Consider the following 21,907-nt stretch of genomic DNA (forward strand, 5'->3'; position numbering starts at 1 on the left):
CACAGTTTAAAAGACAAAAATCACCTTAATATTATTATGAAAATAATTTTACTTTTCAGACTCATTAAAGGATCTTAGAGATCCATGGGGTCCATGGGCCACATTTTGAAAACCACTTTAATAGAGGATATGTAAGAAAAAAATAACAGGCAACCCAGAGGCTTTAAGAAAAAGATACACTGGGGCGCCTGGGAAGCTCAATCGGTTAAGTGCCCGACTTCGGCTCAGATCATGATCTCATGGTTCCTGAGTTCGATCCCCCGCATTGGGCTCTCTGCTGTCAGCACAGAGTCTGCTTTAGAATCCTCTGTTCCCCTCTCTCTGCCCCTCCCTCACTCATGCGTGCTTTCTCTCTCAAAATAAATAAATAAACTTAAAGCCAAATTTTAAAAAGACACACACACAAACTTGGAAATTTGAACACTAGGTATTTGATATTAAGGAATTCGTATTACTGCTTTTTTTTTTAGGTGTGATAGGTGGTATTGCAGTTTTGTTTTATATGTAAAGGGGAGTCCTTATCTTTTAGGGAACTGTTGAAGTATCTGCATGAAATGATGTTTGGGAATCGCTTCAGAAGAAATTCCACGAAGGGGAGAAGGTGGCAGGGGTGTGGTTAGAGGGGAGCTTAGATGAAATAAGATGGGCCATGTGTGGTAATTGTTGAAACTGGATGATGGGTCTACAGGGGGCATTATGTTCTTTTTACTTTTACATGTTTTGAAAATGTCCTTTTTTTTTTTCTTTCTTTTTTTAAAGACTCTAACAGCAGTAACATGGCAGAGTTAATAGACCTGTCTACTGGGCCAGTTTTTTGTAAGGCGGTGACATTGTGTATTCAATGCAGAGAACTTGGGTTTCAGAATCAGACTTGGCATTTAAATGAACTAGGACCCTGGGAAAATCACTGAACTTCTCAATCTATTTTTGCACCTGTAGAAACTGGGCTAATACTACTTAACTCATGTGAAGAACAAGTGAGATAATGTACATGAAGTGTTTGGCACATAGTAAATGTACTATAAATGGTCATAACCTTCGTTGGAAAGAGTCAGGATTTTGTTTCTTACTGTATCTGGTATCAGAAAGATGCGAGTTACAGGGTAAAAGGAAATGAAGTAGCACTGGATTCAATTCACTGTTTTAAATGAATGAGAACATGTCCTTAAAATTGTGTGGGAGTTTGGCATTTCCTTTGGACCATGGAACCTCCTTGTTTGTTTTCATTCCTTTGTCTTTGCTTAGACTGCTGGTGGGAAACTTAGTTCTAGGGTCACATGCTTTCAGGGAGAGAAGTGTTCGTTTTAAAGTCTGAGGAAATCAGTACAGCTGCAGAAGTCTCTCTCGTTCCTCTCAGTGTTGATATGCAAGATGTGATAACTTAAAGGAATAGAACTAAGAGATAGCTGAAATAAATGACCTATAACATTTATTCCCAGGCTTTAACCTTTTGTATTTCTTTCCTTAGAAGCAAGGAACTATTCCATACCCATGATTACCTACCTGATTGTATACTCAGGTGTTTTTATCTGTGTGCGTAATGATTAACTGGCTCTAGAATATACTGTTATATGACTTTGTATGAATCAGAGTACAAAATGAAGATATAAAGCACAATAAGGACGTTTTTAAAATCAGTATAGTTTTTATTTCATTTGAAACTTAATTTTGCTTTTTTGAGTAGGTATTATGCACATTGCAGAAATCAAAATGATGTAAAAAGGCTTACATTATGTTGTGACATTTCACTCCCACCATGTCTTTGTCTATCTCCTCTTCCCACATTCACCCCTCCCCCATAGGTCACCACTCTTACTAGCTTTTTGAGCATCCTTCCAGTGTTCCTCTTTGTAAAACAAGCAAATATTCTTACCTCACTACCTCCTCCATCCCCCATGTCAACAGGTACATTCTTTTTTTATTTTTTTAATAGATTTGTTTTAAGATTATTTATTTTGAGAGAGAGAGAGCACGCACACAGGGGGGCCAGAGAGAGAGAGAGAGAAAGAGAATCCTAAGCAAGCTCTGCATTGTCAGCACAGAGCCTCATGTGGGGGCTCATACTCACGAACCATGAGATCATGACCTGAGCCGAAGTTGGGTGCTTAACCAACTAAGCCACTCAGGCACCCCAGCTACGTTCTAAAGGTACTGTTCTGGGGCGCCTGGGTGGCGTAGTCGGTTAAGCGTCCGACTTCAGCCAGGTCACGATCTCGCGCTCCGTGAGTTCGAGCCCCGCGTCAGGCTCTGGGCTGATGGCTCGGAGCCTGGAGCCTGTTTCCGATTCTGTGTCTCCCTCTCTCTCTGCCCCCTCCCCCGTTCATGCTCTGTCTCTCTCTGTCCCAAAAATAAATAAACATTGGAAAAAAAAAAAAAAACTAAATAAAATATAAAAAATAAAAATAAAAAAAAAATAAAGGTACTGTTCTGCACCTTGTTTGTTTTACTTAACAGTATATCCTGGAGATCTTTCCATACCGGCTTCCTTTATATGGGTTCTTGGCCATATCCGTCTCCTACATGTGGATACTTCGCTTGTTTCCAGTTTTTTACTACTACAGATAACAGAGCAGTGATAATCTTGTATATGTCATTTCATTTGTTTGAAGTATATCTGTGGGATATATTCCCCGAGATGGAACTGCAAGACTGTAGGGTAATTGGGTTGTAATTTTGGTAGGTATTACAGGGGCATCATATTTTTGGTAAGTGTGATTATAGGTTCTTCACAGTTTCTGATCAGATCGTTCATTCTGATAAAGTGTTAGAGTCCCCAGTTGGTTGTCTGTGGGTTGCTAGTATGTGATGTAATTATTAATGCCATTATGTAATGAAAATGGACAAGTTGAAAAACATGACCCACATTCTTAGCCACATAAATGTGGTCTATAGCATCTAGTTAGCCCTAGAAGAGGATCTTTGAGCACGCTGATGAATGAGAAGCCTGTCTAGTGGTAGATACAGCATGGAATAGTGATTGATAGACAAGATAAACTTCAAGGTGTCTCACCATCAAATACAGAGGTACTGTTTCATCCCTGTGCTCCAGTTTTTCTACAGTTTAAATATTTACCATTTTTTGGTAGGTATAATTTTTAAAGAATGGATAGTTTTTAAAAATACCTGGAAAAATTAGGAAAAGAATTTGGCACATGGAAGTGTATTTTATGAATCTGCTTATGTGGTTCCATGGAAACGGATTTTTCTCTGAGCATTGTGCTATTAGAAAGATACACAAAGGAAACCAGGAAGGTAGGGGGACTACTTTGAGGAAAAGCAGAAGGAGCTCATTATCTACCTGTCTAGCTGCTAATGGCAATTGCTTGGAGTTTGAATGGGAAATATTGGCACCTGTATGAACTAATTCTTGCTCTGATATTATCTACTGAAATAGTATTGCAGGAACAAGATAGGGATCAGGCATTTGTTGTAGCACATTACATAGTTACCTTCCCATTTGAAATTCCTGTGCCCCAGGGCCACTTTGTCTTTCAAGTTATAAAGCCACCTTCCTGGGGCGCCTAGGTGGCTCAGTCGGTTAAGCATCTGGTTAAGCATCTGACTTCGGCTCAGGTCATGATCTCACAGTTTGTGGGTTCTAGCCCAGCGTTGGGCTCTGTGCTGATAGCTCAGAGCCTGGAGCCTGCTTTGGATTCCGTCTCCCTTTTTCTCTGTCCCTCCCCCACTCGTGTTTTTTGTCTCTCTCTCTCTCTCTCTCTCTCTCTCTCTCAAAAATAATAAACATTAAAAAAAAGTTTTTTTAATGAAAAAAATAATAAAAATTACAAAAAATAAAGCCACCTTCCTACCTGAGGTTTGTATTATAGTTCCTCATTAGTTCTTGACATTTACATACATTCAGAATGAACCTGGGAAAGCACTTATTCAGATAAACCATATGTAAAGAAGTAGGATGTCTTTTTTGAATTCATTAGTGTTTGGTATTTTTAATAGTTGCAAAATGCATAATTTTGATAACCTTTGTTATACCCTAAGTATTTTTCCTAGCATACCTGTAAATGAATTCCTAAATTATACTAGGGGAAAAAAACAGGCAGAGAGAAAAGTAAGCAGTTTTTCTTAAATCTATAAGCATCTGTAAAAAGCACCCAGGATTAGAAAAAGAGACAGTAAACCACATTTTAGAGCTGTCTTTTAATCTATGAAAATGCTTATTTAGAGAACTTTTTTTTGCATATGATGTAATAGTACCGATCACTTATGTGCTAGGCATTGTGCTAAGCATTTGGCATGTATCATCCTATTTTTCTTATAACTCTTTGAGGTAGACAGTATTTTATCCTTATTTTAAGTACAGAGTGTTCTCTTCAAAAATTTGCTGTATAATTGTAATTAAAACAAATTAAAACAAAACACCTAGAATTAATTTTTCTCTTTCAAATCCCTCCCCAGAGAACTAGTAATGTTCGATCCACATTTTTCAAAGACTGTTTATATGAAGTATTTGATGACTTGGAGTCAAAGATGGAAGATTCTGGAAAACAACTCCTTCAGTCAGTTCTCCACCTGATGGAAAATGGAGCCCTCGTATTAACTACAAATTTTGATAATCTCCTGGAACTGTATGCAGCTGATCAGGGAAAACAACTCGAATCCCTTGACCTTACTGATGAGAAAAAGGTAAAAAGTAAAGGATTAGTCTCTTCTTTGGGCTAATGGGTTGTGTCTTCGGAAAAACTATTTTCTAGTTGGTATATTATACATTTACTGGTATTTATGTCAAGGTAGAAAGGAAGATTCTTGTCTTTGGTTGGATTTTTATTTTTTTGGTTTTTGAGATAAAATCAACATGAAGTAAAATACACAGACCTTAAAAGTGTTCAGTTCTGTGAGTTTTGACAGTGTCACCAAATTTCAAAGCAAGGTTATAAAAAGTCATTAGAACTGTAAGATCTCTTTAATGTTTACGAACATCAGGTGAGTGTAATACTGATTTAGATATCTTAGGATATATTCTTCATGACATTATTGGAAATGTATGAAAACTACTTTATGATGTCTGGAGAGCAACTTTCAAGCAAAGTGATAGCTGGGTTAAAGTTAATGTTCAGTGGAAACCTTGAGAGCCTTTTTTTATTATTATTAATATAGTTCATACTGTACCCAAGCCATTTACCATGATATTATGTTGATCTAGGTCAACTAATAAGATGAGGCTTTTTTCTTAGACTGGTCACTTGAATTTGTAATTTGAACTCTAGCACCAATAGGAGATTCTGTAGATACACCAACATTTACCTAATTGATGAAATACGGTGAAGCCATGAAAGGGAAAATATTTTTATCGCCATAAAAAGATGTCAGAGACATGATCAAAGAAGAAGAAGAAAAAAAAAGAAAAAACCAGGTTGTAAAATGCCACCAGGTTTCATGTGCCCTGCTTTGTATTTTTGTAATTTTCCTTCTACACTTTGTTTTCCAAGGAACCTGTCTTTGTGTCCAACCTAGAGCCCAATAACTAGAGTTTGGATAGAAAAGTGTTTCACCCACTGGCATTCATTGTCCCAGTACACTGTCTCTGCCAGAGAAGTAGCTACAATATCATTCTTGAGATTTCTTGTGATTTTGCTGACCTTGAAGTCAGGTTTTGAAAGGAAATCAAATGTTAAGGTTAGTATCAGACTTGCTATTTTCTTTCTCATTTAAATCTTGGAACCTCAAGATTTGCTTTGTATTTTTAGTTCACACGAGGGCCATATTGAAGTCTAGTGGTTAAAGCCATTGACTGGTAGTCAGAATGGGGCCTAGTGATATTCAGATTCAGTATCTCTCCACCTGTTTACTATTTTTCCTAACCCATACCTAATTTCTCTAGAATGTTAAGAGAATAAAATTATGCTTTCTCAGGGTCTTGAGTAAATGGAACCATGGCATCCAGGTGGCTATTGTTATCATTGTCCCTAAGTGACTGTTCTTCATTGGTAACCTTTTAGGTAACTCAGGTGAGACCGAAGTGATTCTTGTGTTGCTTATCAGCTGCACAAGAAACCACCCTAAACGCTGGAGCTTCAAACATTTTATTTTCACATGATAATGTGAATGAGTGATCTGAGCTGGGCTTAGAGGCTCAGTTTGGCAGTCCTGCTGGTTTTACCGGTTCCCCACATGGTTGCAGTCATCCGGGGGCTAGACTAAGGCTGGGTGGTGTCAGGTGGCCCTTGTTTCCATGTCTGGTGGTACAGGCAGTGGCTGGGCCACACATCTCTAGCTGGCTAGCCAAGGCTGCTTCACATGGTAGCTTGGGTTCCAAAAGCAGCAAAAGAGAAAGGAGACCCACGCCAACATTTTTCAAGTTGCTGCATGCATTGTGTTTGCTAACGCCACGTTGGCTGAAGCATGCCAGTGGCCAAGCCTGGAGTAAGTGCGAAAAGGGACTACACAGGGCCTGGATACAAGGAGACTTGATATCTTAGGGATCATTACTGAAACAGTCATCTGTAGCTGTCATGTATATCACCAGTGGTAAGGGCCCTATCATTTCTGCAACTGATGACAAGTAATACCTAATTTTTGATGGCTACTTTCAAAGAGAAATCGCCAGACGTGCTTCTATCAGTCCTAACAGCCACACCTCAAATGGAAACTGAGGCCACATTGGGTTTTGCGTTCTTGCCCTGTGATATAAAGAGTTATGTCAGCAGCCTGATCCATCAAAACAGTCTCTTACCCATGGGGACCTTTAAGCAGGTGCTCAGCCCTGCCGACCTGGTTGAGCTATATTTGTGTTATATAGGTTCTAGAGTGGGCTCAGGAGAAGCGGAAGCTGAGCGTCTTACACATCCATGGAGTCTACACCAATCCTAGTGGCATTGTCCTGCACCCAGCAGGGTATCAGAATGTGCTCAGGAACACTGAAGTTATGGTGAGTAGTGCTGATCTTGCTGGTCTCAAGAAGGCCTTCCTGGGAAACCTCTAAATATACTGTTGGTCTTCATGGGATGACATTTTCCCTATGAGTTAAAACTGGAAGTTCAGACATTCTTTCTGTGCTTCTTAGCTTGTGGTTGTGCAGGCCATCTTAGGAATTTTGGAACGTCTCTTCAGGTATCAAGCCATAGGGTTTTACTTTATTCCTGATTGACAGCCAGCAGATGGCACTCTGTCATTGGCATCATCCTTGCATACAAAGAATACATTATTACCCTTCTTCATCCTTTGGTTTGTTATAGTATTAATAACCCTCTCTCTGCCAAAAACAATTTATGTACCTTTTTGCTGACCAGTCACTCCTAGGACATACATTCTAAGAGACTGTGTGTGAACAGGGATGGGCTTATATTGAATTAACACACTTATTCACACTGCTCAGTGCAAAAATTGAAAAAAATTAGGTAGCGTGATAAAAAAAGCTTTGTGGAAAAGCTTATTGCTTTTTGGGGACACAAATTTTAGACTTGTTTATATGTATGTGTGAACACCAGAAACACTCTCTGGCCAGGGATATGTGGGGAGAATTCACTGGCCCCCAACTCTCCAACTCTGAGACTGGTATATACTGGCTGTTTTCAGGGCTGGATGATAGTATCTTTGCATGATGCAGCAAAAGAAAGACCAGGAAAAGCATAAGGGACTCTTTTCCACCTGTACTTTCCCTGACGTTGGTTTTAATTGCATCCATCATTGACATTGAGTGATCCATAAACAAAATCATTTCTGATGTTTTTATATGTACGTATATATACATATATGTACATATACACACATATTGATGTTCTAAGTGTCTTAGCTTTTTTTGAGCAAATCTGGTGATGGAGTGATCTTCTCTGGTGATCCATGGTTCAGTTTGTAAAGCAAAAAAAGAAAATATGATCCAGAAAATGGAAAGAGTAAGATATATTGAAAACTTCTCATTGCTTTATGGCCTCTGGGCACATAGGTCTGACAAATAAACTATATAGCCATTTGACCAGTGCCAACCCAGTGAAAGCCTGAATAGAGAGTAGTAGAATGCTAGGTAAAGATAAAATTTTGGACTAGTCATCAACTTACAGGAATATACAGGATCAGACTCCTTTGTGGAATGAATAAACCTTCTTAAATTTTCATTGAGTGATCATCACAGGCTGCTAAAGGTAGTAGTTATGAGCCTGTTGACTTCTTTGTTTTTGACATGCCTTGCGTGTGTCTTCAGTGTCATTTAATATGTCGCTTCTTTTCCTGCAAGAGAGAGATTCAGAAACTGTATGAGAACAAGTCATTTCTTTTCCTGGGCTGTGGCTGGACTGTGGATGATACCACTTTCCAAGCCCTTTTTCTGGAGGCTGTGAAGCATAAATCCGACTTAGAACATTTCATGCTGGTTCGGAGAGGAGATGTGGATGAGTTCAAGAAGCTTCGAGAAAACATGCTGGACAAAGGAATTAAGGTCATCTCCTATGGAAATGAATATGCTGATCTCCCAGAATATTTCAGGCGACTGACATGTGAGATCTCCACGAGGGGTAGATCAGGTAAGATGTATTTTGACACTGAGAATAACAGCTCCTTTTATGTATTTGTGATGAGTAAAATCATTACCAACACAAGGACTATAATCCCAACCATATTATGAAGGGAGATCATGGTTAGTCTTTGCGTTAGACTAAGCTGCCATTTGGATATTAGGAAAGTGGACCAAGACATAGTCAAGCAGTTTAATATAGAAGTGGGAAGAATAAAAAAATCAGCCTAATTGTCAGTGAGATGCAATTAAAATTTAGATTGCAGGGCGCCTAGATGGCTCAGTCAGTTAAGTGTCCGACTCTTGGTTTTGGCTCTCAGGTCGTGACCTCATGGTCTCATGAGTTCAGGCCCCACATTCTGGCTCTGTGCTGTGCTGGCAGTGCAAAGCCTGCTTAGGATTCTTACCTTCTCTCTGTCCCTCCCCCAACTCATGCTGTCTCTGTCTCTCTCAAATAAACTTTAAAAAAAAAATAGGGGCACCTGGGTGGCTCAGTCCATTAAGCGTCTGCTTTCCTCAGGTGACATGATCTCATGGTTTATGGGTTCGAGCCCCGCATCGTAAGCCCAGAGCCTGGAGCCTGTTTGGGATTCTGTCTGTCCTTCTCTCTCTGCCCCTCCCCCATTCGTGCTTTGCCTCTGTCTCTCTCACAAGTAAACATTAAAAAAAAGTTTTTTAATAAAAAAGTAAAATAATAAAATTTAGATTTCGAAATCAAAAAGAATGATAGATAACTCAGTTTTGGCTACAGCAATGAGGAAAGAAATGTATTCACATCATGTTGGTGGGAAGGTAAAATTAGTACAGCTTCTCTGAAGGGGAAGTTTTGGAATATTGCTCAAAATTTAAAAACTTTTGACCTAGAAATCCCACTTGATGCAATTTATCTTACATACTTCTTCTAAGGAGATAATTAGACAATTGCACAGTTATACTACATAATTGCATAGAGATAACAGGTGCGCGAATGTAATCAGTTTTGAATATAATGGCCAAAAAAAATAAAAAAAGGAAGCAACCTAAAATATTCCAGTTAATATGGAATTTGCAAATACATCAGCATTTTTTAATTGATGAAACACAAACCATAAGAGGGAAAATTTTGTTGCCCAAAAAAGACATCAGACACCTAATACTGTGCATAAAGAACAGCAGGTTGTAGAATGCCATGGTCCGTCCTATTCATACAGAATTGTAGATGTATTCTATTTTTGTTTGTGTCTGTATTGAGAAATATCCGGAATGATGTTTATTAAATTAACTGGTTTCTTTTTGGGTTAGGATTTAAGGTGTTTCTTTTTTAGTGTTTTTCTGTTAGCATTTCCAACAGTGATTATGTATTATCTTTACAAATAGAAAAAACACCTAAAATATTATTTGGAAACTGTTATGGTGGTATTACATACAGAGGTTAGTGGTACCACTCGTTATTTTACCTCCAGCTTTTTTTTTTTTTTAAGTTTATTTTTAGAGGGAGAGAGAGCGAGTGAGCACGCAGGCCCATAGGTGCAGGAGCGGGGCAGAGAGAGAGGGACAGAGAATCCAGGAACCCCTGCCTCCAGGTTCTGACAAAGCTAAATGGGGATAAAAGGTTTGGTTTATTAATGGCTCCAGACAAGCTCCCAGTACCCTACAAAATGCAGAACTTTTTGGTATCAGCTAAATTGGAGAATGCTTTTTAAAACTTTGCTGTTGTGGGGCGCCTGGGTGGCTCAGTCTCAGTCAAGTGTCTGACTCTTGATTTCAGCTCAGGTCATGATCTCGGGGTTATGGGATCAAGCTCTGCTTTGGGCTCCTTGCTGAGCCTGGAGCCTGCTGAAGATTCTCTCTTTCTGCCCCTCTTCCCCACTCATGTACACTCTCTCTCTCTCTAAAATAAAAATCCCACAAACAACCCACTTTGCTGTTGTATGTAGTATATATTCTGAAAAGTGTATGTTAATATATATTTTCATTGTCAATCTGAATGCATCTTAGGGGACCTAAGAAAGTACAGGTAATTTAATATAGAGAGGAATTTTCCTAAATCTGATATTCCCTGATTTCTTTTCTGAATCACATTGTTGCAAGTGGAATTCTCCTATAATGAGAATTCCACAAGCTCTTAGATATCAATGGCTATGCTTTGATGGAACCAGATTTGTAAAAGGCATCACCATAACTGAACACCAAAAACGATACCAACCCTTTTCCCAAAGACTTTAGAACTGTCCCCCCTCTTTTTTTTTTTTTTTTTTTTTTTTTTTAAGTTTACTTATTTTGAGAGAGAGAGAGCGGGGAAAGGTCAGAGAGATGGTGGGGGGTAGAATCCCAAGCAGGCTCCACACTGTCAGCACAGAGCCCAATGTGGGGCTTGAACCCACAAACTGTGAGATCATGACCTGTGCTGAAACCAAGAGTCGGATGCTTAACAGACTGAGTCAACCAAGTGCTCCCAGAAAACCTTTTTTTTAACCTTTTTAATTCCAGTTATATTAGTTTCACATGTACAATATAGCAATTCATCACTTTCGTACATCACCTGGTGCTCACCACCACACATGCATTCCTTAATCCCCATCATCTGTTTACCCATTCCCTTACCCACCTTTCCTCTGGTAACTCTAAGTTGGCTCTCTGTAGTTAAGAATCTGTTTTGTGATTTGTCTCTCTTTTTTTTTCCTCCTTTGTTCATTTTTTGTTTCTTAAGTTACACAGGTGAGATCCTATGGTATTTGTCCTTTCTCTGACTTATTTTGCTTAGCATTATACTCTCCAGCTTCATGCATGTCATTGCTAATGGCAAGATTTCATTCTTTTTTATGGCTGAGTACTATTCCAGTACACACACACACACACACACACACACACACACACACACACACACACACACACACACACACACACACACACACACACACACACACACACACCCCCTCACATCTTTATCCATTCATCAAGTGATAGACACTTGAGCTGTTTCCATTTCCTGGCTATTGTAAATACTCCTGCTACAAACAGAGGCACACACACACACACACACACACACACACACACACACACACCCTCACATCTTTATCCATTCATCAAATGATAGACACTTGAGCTGTTTCCATTTCCTGGCTATTGTAAATACTCCTGCTACAAACAGAGGTGCATGTATCCCTTGGAATTAGTGTTTTTATATTCTTTGGGTAAATATCCAATAGTGTGATTGCTGGGTCATAGGGTAGTTCTATTTTTAACTTTTTGAGGACCCTCTATACTGTTTTCCACAGTGTGTGTACCAGTTTGCATTCCTACCACAGTGCACAAGGGTTCTTTTTCTCTACATTCTCGCCAACACCAGTTGTTTCTTATGTTGTTGATTTTAGCCAATATTACAGGTGTGAGGTGACAGCTCATTGTAGTTTTGATTTGTTTTTCCCTGATGGTAAGTGATGGTGAACATCTTTTCATGTATCTGTTGGCCATCTATAGGTCTTCTTTGGAGAAATGTCTGTTCATGTCTTCTGCCTGTTTTTTGTTTTAATTTGTTTGTTTATTTAGTTTTTGAGAGAGAGAGAAAGAGCGCGAGTGGCGGAGGGGCAGAGAGAGAGGGAGACACAGAATTGGAAGCAAGTTCCAGGCTCTGAGCTGTCAGCACAGAGCCTGATGCAGGGCTTGAACTCGCGGACTGTGAGATCATGACCTGAGCTGAAGTCGGATGCTCACCTGACTGAGCCACCCAGGCACCCCTTCTGCTGGTTTTTTAATTGGATTATTGGCGGGGGGCAGGGGGGGGTTGGGGTGTGTTGAGTTTTATAAGTTCTTTATATATTTTGGATACTAACCCTTTATCAGATAGGTTATTTGCAGATATCTTCTCCTGCATTTAGTAGGTTGCCTTTTAGTTTTGCGGATTGTTTCTTTTGTTGTGCAGAAGCTTTTTATTTTGATGTAGTCCCAATATTTTATTTTTGCTTTTGTTTCCCTTGCCTCAGGAGACATATGTAGAAGAAAATTGCTACGACCAATGTCAAAGAGGTTACTGCCTGTGTTCTTTTGTAGGATTTTTTATGGTTTTTAGAAAATCCTTTCAAAAGACAAACCTTTGGGTTTGTCTCTTGTGAAAAACAATTTGCTATTCTTTCTTTAGGGATGCATTTTCTGCTGTCCTGCCATGCTTCAGATTCTTCTGTTGTTGGCCCACACTTAGGACTTTTCAGTAGGCTTTTCCACTGAGCATATTGTATTGTCATCAAACAAGAGGTACCTACCCAAGCTCTGCATATTTCTCTTGATCTGCATTTTGAGACCTTCTACCCAGGGATGATGCTAAAATTAAAAGCAATAACAAAATCCCCCTGTTCAGCTGTTCCTGTTAAACAAAATCTTTTCTTGACAAACATCATTAGAAGTGTTGTAGAGTGGCACAAATCCTGTTAGCTACATGGGCTTCCTCCCAAAGGGGCTTTCCCCAAAGTTATCACTCAGTTGGGCATTCTGAACTTCCAAAAATGAAGGATTCTCAGTATGAGAATATTTATTCGAGTGGTCAGCTTGAGTTTGTGATTTGAAATCGAGCAGAGTAGTTTTAGGTTAAAAACATTATTTCATTTTGAGACCAGTCAAGTTTATCTTCCATGCTTGCTTATGATTTGCGTTTTTGTAGATACATCCTAATAAGAGGTCTTTTGCTGTTAACACTGAAATTTGCTATGTTCCTGGCATTGTGCTGTGTACTTGATTTTGCATAGTGAAAGTTACTTGAATTCAAATGATTCTGTAGGACCTAGTACATTTATTTCAGAAAAATCAAGTAATGGGGAAGGAAAAAATAATTCTTTTATAATTCATTATTGTAATACAAGCAGTTATTTTGGTATATTTCCAATTAACAATTTTCCCTGTGGATTTTTTCATAGCTGTAAATGAAGTATACATAGTCTTGGTACATTTTTTATTCAGTGGTACATCTCATACATTTTCCCACATGGCTAGTTTTCATAACCACTATTTTTAATGACTCTGTTATACTCCAGTGTGGATGTTAGTTTGCCTAATTTTTGCCCTGTGTTAGCCATCTTCTACTTTTTTCTAGTTTTTTTTTTCTATTGTAAGTACTGTTATGGTGAATTATATGTTCATCCTTGCAAGTTTTCCTTTTGCCAGTAATTTCCTTAGGATGGGTTCTCAGTATAATTACTAGTCAAAGGGAATGAGAATTTTGGTGGTCGATAACTGTTGCTAAAGTTTTTTGTTTTTTTTTTTAACATAAGTAGGGGAGACGGGTTTTGGGGCAGGGGGAGACTCTTAAGCAGGCTCCAGCTCAGCATGGAGCCCGACATGGGGCTCGAACCCACGACCCTGGGATCATGACCTGAGCTGATATCAAGAGTTGGACGCTCAACTGAGCACCCAGGCATCCCTCTACAGTTCTTTTTAAGATGGGGGAATATCAATATTAATTTGTATGTATGAGTGTTTTTGTTTATTTATACTCTAAATGGTCATAATTCTGACTAGGGTTTTCTTCCATGTGTTCAAACTTTTTTCCTGCGCTATTATCTATCTCAGGGCTGTCCAATAGAATTTTCTGCAGTGATAGAAATATTGTTATCTTCCCTGTCCAGTATTGTAACCACATGCCACATGTGGCTGTTGAGCATTTGAAATGTGGTTAGTGTGACTAAGGAACAGAATTTCTAACATAAAAGTGTATAGCCATGTGTGGCCAACAGCACCTTACTGGACAGCTCAGATTTAACTCATTTTGTGTTGTCGGAGCGTCTGCTCCTTTTCACTCTTCTACTTGGTTGAGTTTGCTCACTTGCATGCTGCTCCCCATCTCCATCCCTGGATTTTTACCTAAACTTGGCCTTTTTGAGGAGTTAGGGACAACATGCACACTTTGCCCATTTAATGTTTTCTTTACAGACAGCGTTAGTGCAGACTTACTGCTGCCCTTATTTGATGTAGTCTGAAGACTAATCCAGTTCATTCTCTCCACCTCCTTTATTTTCCTCTGTGATATGGTCATTACTAAATAATGCCATTCTTGTTAGACCATATGGTTTTATTCCCCATTAGTTGCTTGGTTTTCTTTCTACTATTAAGAGTTGGGGTTCTGGGTGGCTCAGTTGCTTGAGCATCTCTTGATTTAGGCTCAGGTCATGATCCCAGGGTCATGGAATTGAGCCCCGCATTGGGCTCCACACAGCATGGAGCCTGCTTGGGATTCTCTCCCTCCCTTTGCCCCGTCTCCCATTCACATGCTCTCTAAAATAAAAAAAAAAAAATTTTTTTTTTAAAGTTTTGGCTTCCCAGTCTAATGCTGATTCTGATGTGCATTCTGTTTAGCAGGGATGGTGAGAGAAGGTCAGCTCAATGGCTCATCCACAGCACACAGTGAAATAAGAGGTATACTATTTCCTGGTCTGTTTGTCAGTTTTCTTGGCAGAAAATGTTTTCCTGGGGTTTGGTTAAGACCTTGGAGAATGACTTATCTCTCCTACCTGTTAAGGAGTCTGTATTTTCCTATCAAGTCTATCACAAGATTCCTAGTATTTGTGATGTCTTGTCTTCTGACGGGTTAAGCTGGACTTAAATATTTATTTGTAGCTTTAGATGTACACATCAGTTTTGTGAGACTTCATTTTATTCTCTTTTCTTTCTTTCCACAGACTGTAGAACATGAGAGGGCTAGAGAGATCATCACCATTAGACCAAACCGTCAGGCCTGACTGTGGAGAGTATTTAACAAGTAAACTTACAAGAACCCAACACAGCTCCATGAAAGTACCAAAACCCAGCGGTTGAAGGTTGGGGGAGAGAGTTGGGGGTAGGGGGTGTTCCAGCTCAATCCTTCATGCCCACTGGTTCTTGATCTTCTGCGTCCTATTCCAGTTCAAGAATCCCCAAGTGACAGTGGGACCCAGTGCAGCTCCCCCACCCCTGGGTGGACATGCCTGTGTCCACACAGCAGATCAGTGCAACACCTCCACTGACCGTGGCTACAGCCCTGCATGAAGGACTTGGGATCTGGATGCCGTGGGACCGCCATGGCCCTTGTTGCAGTTTTGTACTCTATACTTGGTTTTTCAATTAAGCTCAATGGCTTTTTTAAAACATGACTCGAAGCTCTAGTTTTCTAGACCTTTTACAGTGTACAGTATTTTACATAACTGAGCTGTATTAAAAGCTTGTTCATTTACTTCCCAGGGCCCTGGCTCTACTTTTAGAGTCCCTTTAGAAAACAAACCTGCAGAGGCATTAGAGGAGCCTAGTTTTTGTCCCTTAATTTAAAAGTGCTCTCCTTTCACATTGAGGTGGGTGATCTTGATCTCTGGACAACCATTCGTTACCAATTCTTGTTTTATTTCCCTTCGTACTACAAGGGCCAGAACCATAGTTAGCATGATGTGAGATCTTAGCTTTAAATCCTATGTAAAAGAATTCCGAGACATAAAAGGCAATTTATTTATGAAATTTATTTTCTTATATAAATTATGTATTTCTCTGGGCAGACAGCCTTCACCTTATTGCACTAATAGCACATCTGTAATACCAAGCTACAGGACAAGTCTTAACAAGAGGTTTGTATTCTTCAATGTAGCACTTGTCTACCAGGCACTGTAGAGAGAAAGAAGAGGAAAAGGCAGGATCCGCTCAAGTGGAGAGTGGGGTGGGGGAGAGGGGCAACTCGTCTACCCTTCTGACAGTTGGTTTTCTCCCAGGAAAGGGAACATGCAAAGCTTACATCTGGAGTTTGGGAGCGGGTAAGAGTTGGAAGGCTGAGAAGCCCAGTGCAGCACTACAGCTCAGCTCCCTTTAATTTTGAGAAGCAGGAACTCCTTTCGTTCATTTGTAACAACTCACTCTGGCCTCTGCTGATGCTTTGAGGAAACAATGGGGATGGGGTCATCATCAGAATTAGCAGCAATTAAGAACAGGCCATACTCTGCCACAGTGTGGTGGGTATCATCTTGGTCCCCAGGGACCTGAAAGCTATGTATCCAAGGGAGAACCCAGAGTTGGCTCTGGAAGTCTCTTAACCTATTCGAGCTGGGACTTCAGACTGCTCGTTGTGCTCAGACATCCCTGTGACCGTACGAATTAGCAAAGCTCTGATGCTGGCTCTGCCGACCACTGGCCAGAGCTATAGTGAGGCTGAGTGTGTAGGCAGAGTGAAGGGAATGCCTGGGGGGTGGGGGTGGGGGGCTGTCAGGGAAGGGGGTGATGGGCAGTGACTGTAACATGATTAGGCCCTCCTTGCAGGTGGAGGCTGGGCTGCCAGGGAGTGGGGCAGGGGAGCTGCAGCCCCTGGAGCTCCCCTCACCCTGCCTCTGTACTACACTGAAGAGAAGTCGCTCACATACTCTAAAGCACATTCTTGATGCAGGGGGCGCTTTGGGGGGAAGCAGTGATTTGGTTTTAGGCAAGAGCCGCATTAAGCCTTCATGAGGGCAGCAACCACAGCCTTAGCGTTGAGACTGCGTAGGTCACAGTAGGTCTGGCCAGTGCCCACAAAGACGATGGGTTTGCTTGTGATGTAGGTCATAGAAATAGCAGCTCCCACCTGAAGTGGAGAAAGGGGATACCCAATCAACTCAAGGCCGCTTCTTTTTACCCCCTCAGTAACAGGAATCTTTGGAGCCAACAACATACCCTTATAGCATCAGCTCCCTTGGAAAGGCTGCCCTTCCTCCCCCATCTCACTCTATTCTGTATCATCCGTATTTACCTTGTCATCAATGGTATCAAATTTGGTAAGGACGATGCCATCAATGAGCCGAGGTGTTTGAGCCATAGAATGGTCAGCCAAGGCTCTGTTGAATTTGACCTGTAAGGGAGAAACATGATATAACTGTAAGAAGCACCCAACTGTCCAAAGATAAGGCTGGGAAAAGAACTAGGCCCTAGCCCTCACCAGCTGGTCCACGGCCTCATTGCCTACTAAGGCCTCCCCCACAAACAGCACCAAGTCGGGTGTGTTGACAGTAATGAGCTTAGCCAGGGCAGTCATCAGAGGGGCATTGTCTTGCATGCGGCCAGCTGTGTCCACCAGCACCACATCAAAGCCTTGGTTACGTGCTAAAGAGAAAAAAGTGGTCAACTCAAAACATCTGGAATATCCTGTTCATTCCCAGCTTTCTCTCAAGAAGTCATAACCTGGCTGTATTAAAAGCCTATGTGTTTACTTTCTTGGGCTCTGGATCTGGCTGTAAGGTTATATGAGCAAAAAACTATTCTGTGTTTGGCAATCAAGAACATTCAGGAAAAGATGGCAACAGGGTAGAGGAGAGCAAACAGGTTTCTTTGGTGGGAATGTATTTTGCCTGCAGCTAGTACTCCTGTTACCCAAGGCAGAGCACTGCAAGTTCCCAATCCTGACTTGTTACAGAGCAGTAAGTTGGTAGGAGGGTAACCGTGACCTTCTGCCAATCCCAAGGAAACCCAAGGAGGAACGGGGCCCACACAAGCTCCCCCACGCTTTCTCTGCGCCATACCAAAGGCAATCGCTTCCATGGCGATTCCAGCAGCGTCCTTGCCGTAGCCCTTTTCAAACAACTGCACCATAGTGCGGCCACCGTGATTCTCTGGGGGGTGTAGGGCACTCAAACGCCGGGTGTGTGTACGCAGCTGCTCCACGGCCCCGGCACGAAATGTGTCACAGGCCGCAATGAGGACACTGAAGCCATTCTCTAACAGCCAGAAAGAAATCTGTGGAAAAAAAGCAAAGAAACCAGTCATCTAGAACGAGAATTGCTAAGACATGGAGAGTGAAGAAAATGGGGAGCTCTACTGACCTTGGCAAGATTAGTAGACTTCCCCACTCCATTAACACCGCAGAAGGTGACAACATAAGGGCGCTGATGACGCTGGGCATCCATGATATCCCGCAGCATGTCAACACGACGCTGTGGCTGCAGAATCTGTACCAGGGACTCCTGTAGGGCTTGCTTTACTGTGGAAGTCACCGCTAAAAAGGGAGGTGGATCCATGAAACCCAAGGAACGTACTCGAAGAACACCCAACACCTAAGGGAGCTGGGACCTCGTCCCAGGAATCCACACCATAAGTGATCATGTTCCAAGCACTTAAACTCATTTAGTTGTGATAACTCTTAAAGTCTAAGTTCTGTAATAGCCGTTTAGAGGTGAAGGAGTTTGCCAGAAGCCATACATCTAGCAAGAATGGAGAACAATGCTCTTCACCTCCTAGTAAGTGTAATCCCTTGAGCACTTTCTGGTTTAGGGAGATACTTACTGCTGAATGTCCCCATCACCTTCCCTTCCAACTTGTTGGCCACAGATTCACAGAGCTGGACTGCAATGTCTGCTGCCACATTCTTAGCTGGAGAGACAGGAACAGGTGTGAGTGCCACGTCCACAGTAAACCTGTGGTACAGCTGAGAGTTCTAGGTGGTTCTACTCTCCACCATCTCTGTCCCGTACACACGAGTCCACCTGTTCTCAGAACTTACCAATGAGATGATCACGCATCTTGTCCAGCACAGATTCCATGTCTGCACGACTCAAGCTCTTGGACCCCACAAGGCCCTTCAGCATCCCAAACATGCCACCCAGAGTTCCCTTGGTAGCACTGCAGGCACAGGAAGTGATGGATATGTATAAAGCCAGCGGGCAGGAATGAAGTTTCATCTCTTCTGGAGCCATACCTCCCACTCACCACCTGAAATTCCCCTACCTAGGTTTGGTGGAGTTTTGAGTGGCCCCCTCATCCTCTGAGCTGCTGCAGTCCAGATCCTGAAGCTGCCCCCCAGGCCCAGTACCTCGAATCTGGAGGGTACAGGGAAAGGAGTAAGAGGGGATCAGGAACTCTCGAGAGCTGAAGGGGAAGAAGCCCAGGATTTACCCTGTCCTCATTCCATCTCTGATTTGGAAAACTCCAAATGTAACCCACCCCTTCATTCAAAGCAACCAAAGGTACTACCCTCCTAGTCTCTATCTCCTCCCCAATTGCTTACTAATGGTAACTCTCACTGGCCCCTATTGCCTCTTACCAAGTTGATATCCTCAGGTGGGGCAACCTCAGGGGCTCCGTTGGTGGTGGGGGTGCTATAATCCAAGACTTCCTTGTTTGCACAGCCACCCAGAGCCCACACCCGGGGTGCTTTTTTGCCCTTCTCCTTTGGAGCATCTGATTTCATGGACTTGCTGTAAAGGGTTACAGCACAAAGGGTTACGGTGAAGTAGGAAAGGAAACATCCACTCAAGAACCAGGGATAAGCGCTCCCTTGCCCCACTGTGGCTAGATAACAACATTTGTGGTGAAAGTTAGAATGCTCACCTGGACTTCTCCATACCTCTCCCATGCTTCTGAATGAATTCCTCTCGCTTCCTACGTATCAGCTCTTCTTTGGAAAGTTCTACCCCATTCTCAGGCCCCACCAGGAGACCTGACTTTTCAGTAGGGACAGCTTTGCTGGTAACCAAAGGGCCATCAGAACCTGTTAGGAGAAAACTCACTGGAGAAAAACAACCAAATTCCTACAATGGGAAATAAAGTCTTCCAAATCCTTAAGAGGAAACTAGGGGCAAACACCTTGGGGATCACAAGGACGGGATGATTAGGTGACGGGCATCTGAGCAAGGGAGGTAAGCAACGACCAAGGGAAAGATGAAACAATTTCAGTCCATACTATCACATTAACTTTTCATGCCCTGCTATGTCCAAGGAGCCCAAACTCACTCTCCTTCTTGGCCCCCTTGTTTTTTTTGCTGTTCTTTGCTTTTTCTTTGGGTTTTTCACCCCGTGTCTCAATCATGGACCTCACAGGTTTCTTGGCCTTTTCAGAATCTTCAAATTTCTTCATGGTTGTGGGAGCACGGATCTTACTGCTCTCCTCTGCTTCACTAGAAAGAAGAGAATGATCAAAGTCCAGAGAAAGGACTCTCACACCAAGAGGCCAGTTACAACTGGACAGCAAATTCCGTGTGTTCTGATAAACAATTTACTCCCCTGGAACTGCCCTCAGGAAGGAAGGGAGATTACCAGCTCATGGAAATCAATTGTGCAGAGGGGAGGCCTCTCACCGAAGGAGCCGCAGGAAGTCATTTTGGAAATCAAAAGTGCCATTCAATAGACTTAAAGCACTTTGCTGTTGGATCTCTGTACGGTACTTGTCCCGAAACAGCCGGTGCACATCATCTATCAATTTGTCTACATACGTCAGCGTTAGGATCTTCTGAAAACCAACCTGTTCAGGGAGAGAAACAGAGCCAACAGATCTGCTTACAAGCCAACTCACTCCAGGCCTCCAGAGACTGGCTCAGCAGCCTGGCACGTTTCCCCGACCTGAGGGGCAGCCAAGGTCTCTGCCTGGGCTCAGGAGCGTCTTCCCTTTCCCCCTCCACTGTCTGTCTTCTCAGTTACTTCACCGTATACACTGGGCTCAATTAATGAGGGTTCTCTTAATCAGGATTAAAGAAAAGTGTAACCATTATCGTTCTAAAATAGCCCCACTTACCACAAACACCAGCTCAAACTGGTTGTCCAATTTGTACTTGAGTGTGAGTGCCTCATGGGTGAAGGAGTTGTTACCTCCCCTTTCCTGGAAGAAAAAAAAAAAAGTTCAGACTACCCAGAAAACCCAGACTTGAGCCCCTCAAGGATTACCTATGGGAAAGAACCAGACACTTCCTCAAAGTCAAACCTGTCGTCCCCAGGACAAGAGGATGCTGGGGCACGGCTCTCTAGCAGCATCCCATCAGGGAGAAAAGGAGGTGCCAAGTTGGGGGGAGGGGGACGGTTAAGAGGAAAAGAGGTTAGAGGGAAAGAAAGACACGTGGGAGCCAGAAGAGAGAATCACACAGATTTACTAGCAGCTGTACGCTATTTACAGCTTTTTAAAAGCGTTTTTCCATTATCTCGCCCAGCACCCAGCCTTCGACACAACAGAAAATTAAGCTGCTAGGGGGTCAATGGAGGGAACTATGGGAAATCTCAAGAGACGCCGGGATTCGGCTAGAGTCCCAGAGGGGGAGGGGGCGTCGCAAAGTTGCTAGAGGTCCCAGGGGAGCGGGAAAGAGAAGCGGAATACTGGCAATGAGTGAGTGGCCAGTTTGGGGTAGGCGGAGAAGGTGGGAGGGGGGCGTGGGATCAGTTGAAGGGGCTATGGACCAGTTCAGGGGGTCGAGCCCGTAGTTCTGATCCCGAGGGGGCTATACCTGCAGCAGCACAGAACGAATCAACGCATTAACGGGCCCGGTGCATGAGTCGCTCACGCCCTGGAAGCACCAGAGCACAAGCCCGCCTTTGGAGAAAATGGTGAAGAAGTCGAGCATGGCGGCAGCGGGAAAGGAGCCGGGGCCGGCGCCGGGAACTCAGGCCGCGATCGCCGCCGCTTCCTGCTGCGCCAAGCTCGGGACACGTCACACCAGCGGTCCCGGAAACCGGCTCAGCCGCACTTCCGCTCCGAGCTGCTGTGTTCTTTCTCCGCCTCCGCCCGAGGGCGCGCAA

General features: G+C 42.5%; 2 protein-coding genes across 3 annotated transcripts in view; one reads left to right on the forward strand and one right to left on the reverse strand.

Annotated features, from left to right (window-relative positions):
• The window catches only part of FAM118B (family with sequence similarity 118 member B), a 49,231-nt gene extending 33,596 nt beyond the window's left edge, over positions 1–15,635 (forward strand). The window contains exons 4-8 of one of the 2 annotated variants that reach the window (XM_047070800.1): positions 4,414–4,641; positions 6,755–6,883; positions 8,186–8,471; positions 14,783–14,842; positions 15,106–15,635. In XM_047070800.1, the coding sequence (XP_046926756.1) occupies positions 4,414–4,641; positions 6,755–6,883; positions 8,186–8,471; positions 14,783–14,842; positions 15,106–15,119 (717 nt within the window). In that variant the 3' untranslated portion in view covers positions 15,120–15,635. The remainder of the gene's footprint in view (positions 1–4,413; positions 4,642–6,754; positions 6,884–8,185; positions 8,472–14,782; positions 14,843–15,105) is intronic. The other variant, XM_047070801.1, reaches the window with a different exon arrangement.
• Positions 15,636–15,892: 257 nt separating this feature from the next.
• Positions 15,893–21,830, reverse strand: SRPRA (SRP receptor subunit alpha). Its single transcript, XM_047070799.1, has 14 exons — positions 21,616–21,830; positions 20,916–20,999; positions 20,482–20,645; positions 20,138–20,301; positions 19,736–19,895; positions 19,449–19,602; positions 19,133–19,224; positions 18,909–19,027; positions 18,692–18,778; positions 18,232–18,404; positions 17,932–18,145; positions 17,352–17,515; positions 17,166–17,264; positions 15,893–17,000 (listed from the first exon to the last, which is right to left on the reverse strand). The coding sequence occupies exons 1-14, from the start codon at positions 21,730–21,732 to the stop codon at positions 16,872–16,874; spliced, it is 1,920 nt and encodes a 639-aa protein (XP_046926755.1). The 5' UTR covers positions 21,733–21,830; the 3' UTR covers positions 15,893–16,871.
• Positions 21,831–21,907: the final 77 nt, after the last annotated feature.

This window comes from Lynx rufus, unplaced genomic scaffold (genome assembly GCF_022079265.1).
Source record: "Lynx rufus isolate CCGP_SWC_20201006 ecotype Redwood Valley unplaced genomic scaffold, mLynRuf1.p SCAF_9, whole genome shotgun sequence".
In the NCBI taxonomy this organism is placed as follows: domain Eukaryota; kingdom Metazoa; phylum Chordata; class Mammalia; order Carnivora; family Felidae; genus Lynx; species Lynx rufus.

Bases quoted from the DNA above. Each gene is read 5' to 3' on its own strand.
- SRPRA (XM_047070799.1), bottom strand. From the start codon at position 21,732: ATGCTCGACTTCTTCACCATTTTCTCCAAAGGCGGGCTTGTGCTCTGG. The intron at 19,225-19,448 runs GTAAGAGGCAAT...TGTACCCTCCAG, and splicing joins CACCTGAGGATATCAACTTG to ATTCGAGGTACTGGGCCTGG. The intron at 19,028-19,132 runs GTAGGGGAATTT...CTGTGCCTGCAG, and splicing joins CAAAACTCCACCAAACCTAG to TGCTACCAAGGGAACTCTGG.